This window comes from Saccostrea cucullata, unplaced genomic scaffold, assembly GCF_032062105.1.
Source record: "Saccostrea cucullata isolate Sc308-1 unplaced genomic scaffold, CSIRO_AGI_Scuc_v1 ctg6553, whole genome shotgun sequence".
Taxonomy (NCBI): domain Eukaryota; kingdom Metazoa; phylum Mollusca; class Bivalvia; order Ostreida; family Ostreidae; genus Saccostrea; species Saccostrea cuccullata.
The window spans coordinates 20,122-32,228 of NW_026928475.1; the positions used below are offsets into that span (position 1 = coordinate 20,122).

The 12,107-nt window shown below is 41.9% G+C and overlaps 3 protein-coding genes across 3 annotated transcripts; 1 reads left to right on the forward strand and 2 right to left on the reverse strand.

The window, feature by feature from the left end:
• Positions 1-1,153: 1,153 nt before the first annotated feature.
• On the forward strand, positions 1,154-1,942 carry LOC134277708 (centrosome-associated zinc finger protein Cp190-like). Its single transcript, XM_062760031.1, has one exon. The coding sequence runs from the start codon at positions 1,154-1,156 to the stop codon at positions 1,940-1,942; it is 789 nt and encodes a 262-aa protein (XP_062616015.1).
• A 1,327-nt stretch (positions 1,943-3,269) lies between these two features.
• Positions 3,270-4,376, reverse strand: LOC134277709 (uncharacterized). The gene has a single exon (XM_062760032.1). It carries the CDS (start codon positions 4,374-4,376, stop codon positions 3,270-3,272), a length of 1,107 nt encoding a protein of 368 aa, XP_062616016.1.
• A 3,637-nt stretch (positions 4,377-8,013) lies between these two features.
• LOC134277711 (uncharacterized) lies at positions 8,014-11,646 on the reverse strand. Its single transcript, XM_062760033.1, has 2 exons — positions 10,506-11,646; positions 8,014-10,355 (listed from the first exon to the last, which is right to left on the reverse strand). The coding sequence occupies exons 1-2, from the start codon at positions 11,644-11,646 to the stop codon at positions 8,014-8,016; spliced, it is 3,483 nt and encodes a 1,160-aa protein (XP_062616017.1).
• Positions 11,647-12,107: the final 461 nt, after the last annotated feature.

The window sequence follows — 12,107 nt, forward strand, 5'->3', positions numbered from 1 at the left end:
AAGAGAGGAAAAATCCGCCTCGGAAAAAGAGATCGCGTATGAAAACTTTCCTGAGTGGTGAAACCTTTCAAAGAATAGCACTTGACTTAGCCGGACCATTCCAAAAGTCAGATAATGGATATTCTTACATTCTGGTAGTGATGGATTATTTTACAAAATTTGCTGAGATATTTCCACTCATGAACATGGAAGCTGAAACGGTAGCCGAGGTCCTGTTTAAAGGATGGATTAAGCGATACGGATGTCCTGGAGCTATTCACTCAGACCAAGGAAAACAATTTGAAAGTAAACTTTTTCAGGAAATGTGCCGATTATTTCAAATTGACAAAACGCGTACTTCACCATATCATCCCCAGTCAGACGGAATGGTAGAGAGGATGAACAGAACGATAAAAGACATGCTGTCTAAGTACATTAATGCAAATCAAACTGATTGGGACCGTTTTGTGGATGGCATCGTTCTCGCGTACAACACTACTCCGCATGAAACTACACGGATTTCGCCATATAGACTAGTTTTTGGTAAAGAAGCCAAATTACCGATAAATGTTCTGACTGAAAATGAAGCGATGAAAATGCCCGAAAAAGATGCGAACAGAGCAGTTTATGTGCGCGACTTAGAGGAAAAACTTTCCACAATTCATGATTACGCAAGGGAAGTTACGAAAGAAGCATCTCAGAGACAGAAAAGTTATTTTGATCGTAACGTGCGTGAAGTTTATTATGAAGTTGGAGATTTAGTACGAAGAAGTCAACCAAAAGTCGATAAAGGACAAAAGTTAAAACTGTCGAGAAAATGGACTGGGCCATGGATAATAATTAGAAGATTAAGTAATGTGCTTTATGAAATTAAGCATTCAAAACAGTCGAAACCCGTCATAGTGCACGCCGACAACATCAAACCCTACCGCAGAGAGCGACAGCAGTCCCGCTATACAACCAGCGAGACAGCGGAATACACGGGAGGCGAGACACCAGACGGTCAACAACGGCACGCGTCTGGACCAGGCCGGCGGCGTTTGAAGTTACCGCTAACTCCGCCCCCGAGAACAGACAATTCGGAAGCTGACCAATCAGAACCAAGAATGAAGATGACCCGAGGAGGACGGACTATAAGAACCCCCATCCGTTTCAGAAAATAAACATTCGACAAATGTTGTGCGAAACTTGTGGACAGACATTCAGCACCAGCAGTAATCTTCACCTGCATACCAGAGAGAAACATAGTGATCATGTAAATAGTTTACAGTGTAGTTATTGCCAGAGACCCTTTTTGCGAAGATTTAATTTGAAAAGACACTTGACTTCAGTTCACAAACTAAACAGTGAACAATTAGAAGCAGCCATGCCCTCAAAGCGGAGACGAGTCGAGCGTGATGACTTCTTTGAATCCAGGAAACCTGTCTACGTTCATAGCAACTTGTATGAAGACATATCGTCCGATGAGAACGATGAGACTTACGGAGACGCGCAAGAGACTGATGTGACCAATGTGGATTATCTCGATGATATTTCTTTTGATTCAGAATTGCCGGAGATTGACGAATCTCTGGTAGACGACATTCTCCATAATTGTGCAGACTTTACTAATGACCGGATAGTCGAGATGTTGGAAGACGAGTCGGCGGACACACGGGAAGTCATATCTATAGACGAGGACAGCCAACCAGAAACGAGTGCTTGTGACAGTGATTGTGACAGTGAAAATCAGGACACTAATCTCACGCAGAAATCAACAATTTGTCTGGTGTTACATAAGACTGTGAAACGTAACCTAGATGGTACGGAAGAAATAAGCAGAGACTCACATATCGTGTATTCAGAAGATCTTAACCCGGATGATATTGACTTTCCAAATGTGGCTAACGAAATACTGACGGAAGTGCCGAAACATTTCGAGGACGGCCATGTTCGGATTGTTAAAGGCGACATTTCCCTATGAAAGTAACTGTAAAGTTTTGATGAACAAACTTGTAAATATATAAAAAAAAAAACTGTCATGATTTTTTTTTTTTGTATATATTGACTGCTTATTATGCGTAAAGTTATTGATTTGTTTGTATTTACAATTGTGCTTAATTGCGTATAATTAACTGGCTGCACTTTGAATCATTATTAAGTCGTATGTTTGATATTTGAATTTAAATTATGTCTTAATTGTCTGTTTTACATGTATTATAATAGGGGTAATCAAATCATATTTTATATTGTTGTACATTAATTTTGATCGGAGTCAAAAACTTAAGTAGGGGGGAGTTGTAACGGTATCTTATAGTATTATTCTGTTTAATTATTACGTAATGTTTGTTTACATGTCATTGCTCCGCGCGAGCAATGTCGTTACATAACTGACCCCGTTAAAAAAGATTGCTCCTCATGAGCAATGCACATTATGTATATATATAGGTCGAGTAAAAGCTTAAGCGCGGTCAGTCTTATTAATTCTATTACGGGATATACATGTAGGAAAAAGTGCAGTCCGGCCAGTGTTTTATAATGTGTGAAACTTGGATTTATTTGTGATGTAAATAAACTGTAAATAATTTTATTTTGCGTTTCATTTAACCTAAAGCGTATGCTTTAGAGGTTGGAGAATTACATTCACATGGATTATTAATAAAACTGGAGTTATATCACAATTGGATTATTTAAATAGCGCCGTTTACCGCTCGACGGCGTTACACGTAATTGACTTTCCATTTAAATTCTCCATATTTAGGTGATCTGGGTCCTAATAAGACCATGTGTTTGCTTCTTTTGCGGTGCGGTAACTTGAATCTCTTATACAGGTAGATTTCATTGAGACCTGTTTGTCCTGGATTCTTATCAAAGAAATCTTGAATACATGTCTCTTTGTTTTTCATCCATTCTCCTTTGTGACTAGTCCCTTCAGGTTCTACTATTTTCCAACGATACTCTGAGCTTAAAAAATCCATGATGTGTGCTCTGTCCCTCACTCAGATCAGAAATGATCCTCTTGGGGTTATGGTGTCTCCTTTTTATAGAGAGGGGTGTATCTATTTTTAGATTCCGGGATTAACTGGGTGAATTGGTCTTCTTGACCCTTGGGGTATGATGTATCATGGTAGGACTAGGCATGATGTAACCGACCGAAGAACTCACACAGACCATCCAATATTCTCGATTAGAATCGTGTAAAGCTAACATGACCACACTGGTGATGATGAGGGAAATACAAATGAATAATTGTGCAAAATACACAATTTCTTCTCGAGGTATATTCTCTCCACAACATTTCCAATGAGGTGTTATTTGATGAGATCCGTTTGGGGAATCCATGAATCGAAACTAGGGGGATATCCTTTCCACCGGACTTTGACTTCTTGAATGATTTTCTTCCCGACTCGTCGCTTTTTATACCCCAAGATTTCCTCTACTTCGTACACGTCGTCTTTTTTAATGATCTGTTGTAATTCTTTCTCGTAAAAAGTCCCTTCTAATTCCTCTTGGTTATAATCTTGTACTCGATACACGTAAGGATACCGACCGGGGACTCGTCGAGCAATGGTAAATATTTCCGTGGTCCAGTTCGGTAAATATCCTTTTTCAAAAGTGCGTTTAGCTTTACTGATGCGCACTTTATCTCCTGTTTTAAACTTGGGGGGTTTTGGTTTAGGTGATGATTCTTCCCCATATAAAGTTTTCCAGACTTTTAACACATTCGAGGGCTTCACTTGAGCTGGGGTTCTTTGGATACTGCGATGATAGGTATGATTGTAAGCATACACTAAATCCGGTAAGATCTCTAAATACCGTCTGGTTTTATTCCGAGTGAAATATCGCCACATGCGTGCTTTGAGGGTTCTCTGAAATCGTTCCACGATACTGGCTTTGGTGTCCGTATTGCGAGTGGTAAAGAAATGAATGGATTTAAACGCCTGTAAGAATTCTCGATTGGTAAATTCTTTGCCTTGATCCGATTGAATGCGGACGGGACGTCGACCGTCTTGTCGGAAAATCTCTTGTAATCCTCGAATCATTTCTTTCCCCGTTTTCTGTTTTAAAGGCACCACCCATGCATATTTAGATAAGACGTCAATGGCACACAATAAAAAGGTATAACCGTCATTATGTTTCTTTAAACTGGACACATCCGCTAAATCTAATTGCCATTGTTCGTCTATATCCGTCACTCTGGTCTGTTGTCTCCGGAATTTTCGGTGAATGGGTTTATGTAAGGTATAGGTATCTTGCTCTTTTAACCATTCTCGTATGGTGTTTAAAGAAATCTTATGTCCCAGACTTTTGACCTGACGATACAAAGTCTGTATGCCTCCATACCCTCTCTTAGGATCGTAATAAATCTCTGTTAAAATGTCTTCTACTCCCTTCTTCTTCTTCTTCTTCTTCTTCATGTCTTAGGCAATGATAGCCAATTTTCCTCGATTTGTTCTAATTTCTTATTGGCTTCTTCTTCTTGGGCTTTTAATTGCTTTTGGGCTCGATAGGGACTATATTTAGGTGTGAATTTTTTTAACACCCTTGATCTTGCCTCTACAGGTCGACTAATAGGGGTCAAAAAAGAAGAGGAAGCATCCTGAAATCCGCTCTCTTCCTCTTCGTCGTCGTCGTCACTCAAAGCCCCTTTAGGAGTACTGATTTTTCCTGGTTTCTGCATGGCTTTTATAAGGTCTCGATTTTGCAAGTAAGTCATGGGAGTACGGGTCTCTTTTAAAGCTTGAGCAAATTCATCTAATCCTTTAGGCACCGGACGATTTTTCAAGGATCTGGTTCTCATGTTTTCGGCCATTATATCCACAATGTTAGAATCGGGCACTTTTTGACCTCGATAACTGATTTCTCCGTCTTTATCCCAAGTCAAGACGTTGGTTTTCTTTAAATGATTTAATAATAATTCAGCTTTCCTTTGCATGGGTTTATTCACACTTTGAATGATTTGTTGATCGATCTCGGGGTCTGAGGCTGCTAGTGGTGCTGCTGCTACTGCTGGAGCTGCTGCTGCTGCTGCTGCGGGGGCTGGGGCTGCTGGTGCTGCTGGGGCTAAGGGTGCAGGGGTTTTTTTGGTAGTCGTTGGCTCTCTCGCTTGTTGTAAATAATTCCTATACCGATGAAGTTCTTGACCGTATAAAGCCACTTTTTCTTCTGGAGTTAAATCTTCACGTCTGGTAATCTGGTCCAATTCTTGACCTATACTCAGAGTAGATTGAAATTCCGGAGGTTTGGGGAGTTTACCTTTGAGTTCATTCAACAGAACTTCAGGTACTAACACCATTTTACGACTCATTTTTGTATCTTGTTGTTCCTCTTCTTTTTAATGGCTTTATAGACAGAATGTCCGGCATCCAACAGTAAAGGTGCTGCTGAGATTAAAAGGGGTAAAATACCTCCTCCTTTTTGTTGTACTAATAAAGCTCGTCGTTTCTGTATGGATTGGGGTCGGACCAGTCTCCTTAAGATGTGTTTCTTAGGAGCTAGTTTTCGTTTCTGAGCCGAATTGAGAGGTAACACCCCTTTTAATAGGTTGTAGACGATCTCACAAATTTTCAGAATACAATCTCCAGAACAATGTTTTAAAATCCCCGTTTTTAAAGACGAGGAATAGTGAGGGTCCGATAACACTCTTAAAAGAGGGGCATGCGCTCTTAATCGCGTACAACATCCCTTTTTCTTCTTGGCCATCTTTGAAAACAATGAAGTGAAGTCTCTCATGTCACTCCCTTTTATAGTGTTAAGGAGGGGCATATCCTCCGTGTTTGTCGCTCTCGTGTTTATCTCTCGCTTTCTCCCTGACATAAATTTTCCCACAATATCGACATTTATATCTCAGGCCTTTAGGTAGTTGAGGGGTGGAGGCCGTCAAGGGTTGAAAACGTGTGATTTTAGGGACATGAATGGGAACTTTAATTCCAGGGGTAGAGGAGGAGGAGGGAATGCCCACATTCACTCGAGGAAACACTTCTAAATCGCTGGCTCTTTGACTACCTATGGGTCCCATAGCACGATCCATTCTCAGTTCTGCTTGTTTCTTGAGCAATTCTCCTATGGTCTTTTGTCTTTGTTCCTTATAATACTGATTGATTTCGTTTTTTAAACTTTCGGGCATGGCTTTACGTTGAGCTAGAGTTTGAGGAGCAGATTTTCGCCTTTTCGCTGTTTTCTTGGGAGGGGCTTTTTTCTTCTTGGGAGGGGCTTTTCTCTTCTTTTTTCTGCTCTTTTGAGCTGCTCCTCCGACACGGACCATCCAATCCGGAAACACTCTTTGTTTCTTATTATCGACTCTTACCACTACACTCTTTAAACGACGAACCCGCCGTTTTTTAGGACTATTCCATTTGAATAAATGACGAATGATGACTCCACCTAGAAATCCAGCACCTCCGCGTTTTAAAATAGCTGTTTTTCTATCTTCATCACTGGCCGATTGATCGGCTATGATTCTTAAATCTTGACGATGATTATTAATAAACTTTTGGGTCTGTTTATTGATAGGTAAGACCCCTTTCATTAAATTGCGAGCTCCCATGGCAAACCAATTCAATAAGGCTTTACGCCCTAATTCGATTAAATGGGCTCGCTTCGCGGGATCTCGTTCCCGCTGTAAACGTCGTAAGGTTCTCACTAATTTACTCTTGGCTGATGGAGCCATGATGAGATTGAAATGAACAATGACTCAGAAGAGTGTGAAACACTTTTATTTATACTCTTGAGGCATGTGTACAGTCAACATTTCAAACATTCGACTTCTCAATCGGTATTGGTCTGGGGTCTGGGGACTCAAGTCCACGAGAAGATATCCGTGAGGTATCTGGGTGGCTTCTTGATAAGCAGACATCAAATGAGGTAAAGCTAGCTGACGACTCAACACACTGATCTGAGATTTGTCTCTGGGATTTTTGAATAAGACTAAATAATGAGCATTCAAACTAATGGTGCGATGAGAGGCAGCTCGATCAAATAAATTCTGAGTGATGTAAATCACACTGGTATTCCGATGATGCGCTTTACGGGTAAACCAATCCACAATAGATTCGATGGCTTTTCCTCCCATCATGTCGTCAAAAATGAGTAAATGGGGCACACTCAAATTGGCTACTAATTTCTCGTCGTCTTCTGGAATATTTCGGATGAAAGATACCTTCTCTTTTAAAGAAGTGTAAGCGGGTTGCCATTCCCGATAACACCAGACGATTTTTTCGGGCATGGGGGTGATCCAGTCTCTATTGTTCACTAATGTCTTGACGAATTCTGTTTTGCCCGATTTCGAGGGCCCTGCAACCACCATGGTAAACTCGTGTTTCAATTGAAAAGAAGGGAGGGGTGTCTCCTCGGAATACATGTTGATCAATGAAGGAAAAGTTGGGTTCAGGGTCTTATTTATAGTTAACACAGAAATAGGCGTTTGGACTGTTGAATCTCGCCTCGACAGATGGGGCAAAACTGAAAGGAAGGAGCACACAAAGCACAGCAGCATACGTGTCCGCAAGGTAGAAAAACGATTTGTAATTCCTCGTCTAAACAAATGTGACATTTTCCTCGAGCCTGGACGTCTGGTTGTGGGTTCAGTAGAGGTTTGATCTCAGGTAAAGGTTTATATCCCTGTTGTTCTAAACACGTAATAAACACATTCATCACCCACCCTCGTCCTTTATACAGATTGATGTAAAGACAATTGGGGTTCCAATAAGCATGTTCTACACAAGGATCGTCCTCGGGATCCCAATTACTAAAAATCATTCCACAATGAAAACAGGTAGCTTTATCTTTCACTCCCCTGTAGAAAAACCCAGCTCGAGCTAGGTCTGGTATTTTTCCTAAGAGAGGTTCTGGCCATCCCTGCTCAAAAGTAGCTTCTCTCTTTGAGAGCCGAGCATACTGGGGATAAAGCATGGGTTGATCTAGCAATTTCTCAGTCATGACTGAACTTTTGATTTGTATTGCTCCCCTTTTTATAGGGAAGAAGAAAAATAACAACACATAAAAAACAATTCATTTTTTTTTTTTTTAATTCAAAAAGTCAAACATATCAACATATCAATAACCATAAGGTAGAGTGTTATAATTCTCTACAATTTGTCTCTTGTCATACACAATTCTATACTTTTTCTCTAATGGTTTGGTCACGAGCTCATGATCACGAGTCCTCTGGATTTTGTTGGGATAAGTTACTGTCACTTCCTCTATTTCTTCTTTCAGCATTTTTTCTAAAGTCTCTAGGGACACGATCTGGGAGGTACGATAGTTGAGAGTGATTCCTTTGACTTTATGAACCTCGGTTCCTTTGGCCGTCCGGTAACCATAATTTTTAGGGCCTGCCGACATGAATTTGATGATGTGATCCCCGTCTAATTCGTCGGTCCATTCTCCTAAACTATTGCCCAAGGTAGGATTAAAGGCTCCTTCCCGATGTTGGTAAATGATACTGTCCGTATCGAAATAAAGGACCCGATCTCCTAAAGGTTGTAAAGTCTCGTAGAGGTGTAAGCGGGCATGCGCGGTAGTAAAACAAGCCAGGACCACGTTTCCAAAGGGACATTCTTCGACGAATTCCTGTTTGTCTTGATAATTCACTAACATCTTGTCTTCATTGGGGTTCTCTTTATTATCTAAGAGTTGCATGCCCTTGATGTCGAGAGTCGAATCTTGTAAGAGTTGCTGTAATTCCTCTTCTTCGTCCAAGTATCTGGTTTTGGGTAATAACAAGCGTTGAGCAAATTTTCCCCACAGACAATTTAAAAAGAGTTTAGCAATGGTTCTTCTCACTGGATTCTTCTCGATACTGAGAATGTCCATTCGGATGCCTGTTTTGTATAAGACTTCTCGAATGTAATCTTGTTCTTGTTCTGAGGTCTTACAGTCGAGGGGAAATCCGGAGGCTTCCTGTTTGATCTTGAGGAAGGTATCGATGTAAGATCTGAATAACTCTTGACTGCTTTCTTTAAAATGCCATACTTCGTAGATTCGATCTAAGGTATATCCCATGTCTAGGGCTTTATGTAATTCGGTCGTCACCCAAGTACCCGTGAGACTACGTTCCTGGTCGGTGTGTGGACATCGATCTTGAGACGTAGAGTCCTGTCGTTCGGCACACGTGCGACATAAGGGAAATAATAACTTGCCTCCCGTCCGATAAGGTAATACGGGGTGATAGAGGTCTCGGGGAGGTAAGACCCGACAGTGAATGAGACCGAAATAACTTCTCACGTCCTGGAACTCGTCTGTGATGATCTCGGGATGCCCTACGGGAAAAGGTCGGTGTTTCAACACGTAAGGGTATAGGGAACAAACGTCCACGTATCTCATGTCCCCTTCCTCACAATATAATTTAGTGGCATTGGTCCGGCCTCCGTACAGGGCTTCTCGAGGTTTCAAAGGATCCGGAATGTCCAGGTTTCCTACAAATTGCTGTAAACTCTCATCTTTTTGCACTTGCTGATCGAAATCGTGCTCCCAGATACCACGGACGGTATACCCCATGTTTTCTAAATCGCCAGTCCTTCTGAGGGTTTCTTCGTGTAATTGCTGGTAAGTAAATTGGGTCCGATGAGGATGAGTTTCGGTCTGTAAACTGGGATAGCAGGTGGGGCATCCGTGCCAATAGCACCCGTAAAATTCGTAGACGGTGCGAGTCGCTTCCTGGTATCCGTCGACGGTATAATTTCCGATCTGGACTTCGCCCCCGTTTCTGGCGTGTTGTATGTGACATCCGGTCTGTTGACTCATCCAGGTGAGCCACCGACAGGCTTTAGCCGAATATTGTCGTGCCGGTTGATACCCGAGGTTCGGAATGATGGCTATGGTGTCTTCAGGCATGAATTGTCGACGGTAGGCTAAATTAGCAGCACTGGCAAAAGTGATGGATTCCTGGAAAGGGTCCACATTGACCAAACTCTTGAGGGTGGCTCTAAACTTTGCACAGCATCGGCGTAAAATGTCGACGTCCGAGACACAATACTCTACAAACTCTTTCTGGAAATTAAATACTTTCCCCCTCTGTTGTTCGTACCATTCAAAAAAAGCCCGTCGTCCACTGATAGACATTTCGTCCGGATTGTAGAAAGCTGCCGGTGGATAAGGTCCTACGTAATTCTGGTTTTGTTCCGTATTGAAAAAGTGGGGGAAATAGCCTTTCTTCAATTCGTCGAATCCGAAAGCGGAGGGCATCTTGGCTAATGCAAAGGGTAAGAAATTATACGAGTCGATGAATTTCAGTCCGCATATTTCCATGTATAAGATCTTACTGCCGTTCATGATGACGTTAGGTTTCAGGCAAGAGGAATGCACCAGGTGATTCAAAATGAACTGTCCGTCGTAGCCTTTGAAGTTATGGGCGATGATGATGGCCTCGTCGTGTACTAAAGTGGAATTCTTAGTCCCTGTAGTGGGTTGTAATAACCAGTCCATGAACTTCTTTAAGGTGTCTGGTCCTTGAAATAGGTGCTGACGGGGTCCCATGTGTTGACAATGAGGACAGGGTTGGTCTATGGGTAAGTGACTGCAATGTTGACAGACGCGGTGTGCCACACACAGATTAGGGATGTGAATGCCGGTTTCCTGAGTGCATTCGAAATCGAAATAGATGTAAAACTCTAAGGTCCCTTTCCCCTTCTTCTTCTTCTGGGGCTTCTGTTGTACGTAGCACTGATGATCGGTATCGACGATTTTCTTACAGATCTTACACTGTTTCTGTCCTCCGCATTTGTGATGAGGGAATAAATTCTTAGGTATCCAGGACTGACACTTCTCGCATTGTTCCATTAAATTGCAGACAGTAGTGGTGGTCTTCTTACTATGGGGTCTTAAATGATTTTCGTAGCAGGTCCTGTTCTTAAACATTCCATGGCATTCCTGGCATTTAATCTCGATCCCTTCATCGGGACAATTAGGGTGTTGTCCTAAACAAAAGGTACAGCGATGAGGACACTTGGAACGATGGTCTGTGAAATTCCTGTACCCCACGTCGCAATGATCACAGTAATAGGGGTTCCCCGTTACTCCCGGCATGGATATGATGGCATCGTAATGATGGTCGTCTAACAAAATGTTCAAACAAGTTCCGTCTCCCCAGCCTTTGAAGATGCGCTCTAAGGTGAGTTTAGTCGAAGTAGACTTGAACTGAAATATTTTCAGTCGATACTGAGGAGCTAACACCTGTTGTAATTTCGTCCACTCTGCATATCCACAAGCTTGAGTGATATCACACCCGGCCTGTTCCATGAGGGCTATGGCCTCTCGTTTCTGGTCTAAGGATTGCCTATCTCCCTTCCGCATAGCAAGCCATTGTTTTTCCCATTCGGGGTCTGGATGTTCGGGTTTTTGACTGTGTAATCGAGTCACGACGATGGCTCTAGCTAAACAAAATTTATCCCAGGGATTGACGATCCGAACGATGGCTCTTTTATTGTTCTTAAAAGTCTCCTTATTCACTTGTAGATGTTTGGTTCTGTCTCCACCACTTCCCTCGGGATACTTGACCCGAAACATATCGAATTCCATGCCCCCGTCGCCCAGTTTGAACCCCTTTCTGGATTGTTGCACGGCTTCAATCTTGTCTAAAATGACGTCCTCGTTAAAATGTTTACATTGAGTAAACTCGTACCAAATCTCTGATTCCAGAGATTTGTGGCGTATGTTCAGGCGGAGGTAATCGTTAGGATTACACTGCATTTTCGATTTGAAAGTTTGTAACATGTGTCTGAATAATCGCCGAACGAATCCTCTGTTTTCTTCCTCTGGAAACTCCTTAAAAATCACAGTGTAAAAATCCTCTTGAGCTTTAAATTTTCTAGAGTGCACCCTTTCATTCACTTTGACTCGATAATACTGGGATATGGCCTTGGGTTTGGGTGGTGAATGAATAGGTAACTTTGACCCCTCATGCGCCCTAGTCCTTTGCTGTTGCTGTCGTTGTTTTTCTAGTTGAGCTCTTCTCTGTAATAGTCTGGCATTTCTTTTCCGAAGCTTTAATTCTCGCTCTTTATTTTCATCAAGAATTTGATCTAATTCTCTTTCCCGTAGTTGTCGTTGTCGTTGTAGTTGTTGTTGTCGTTGTTGTTCTAATTGAGCTCTTCTCTGTAATATTTTAGCATTTTTTTCCCGGAGCTTTAACTCTTGCTCTCTTTTGTCAT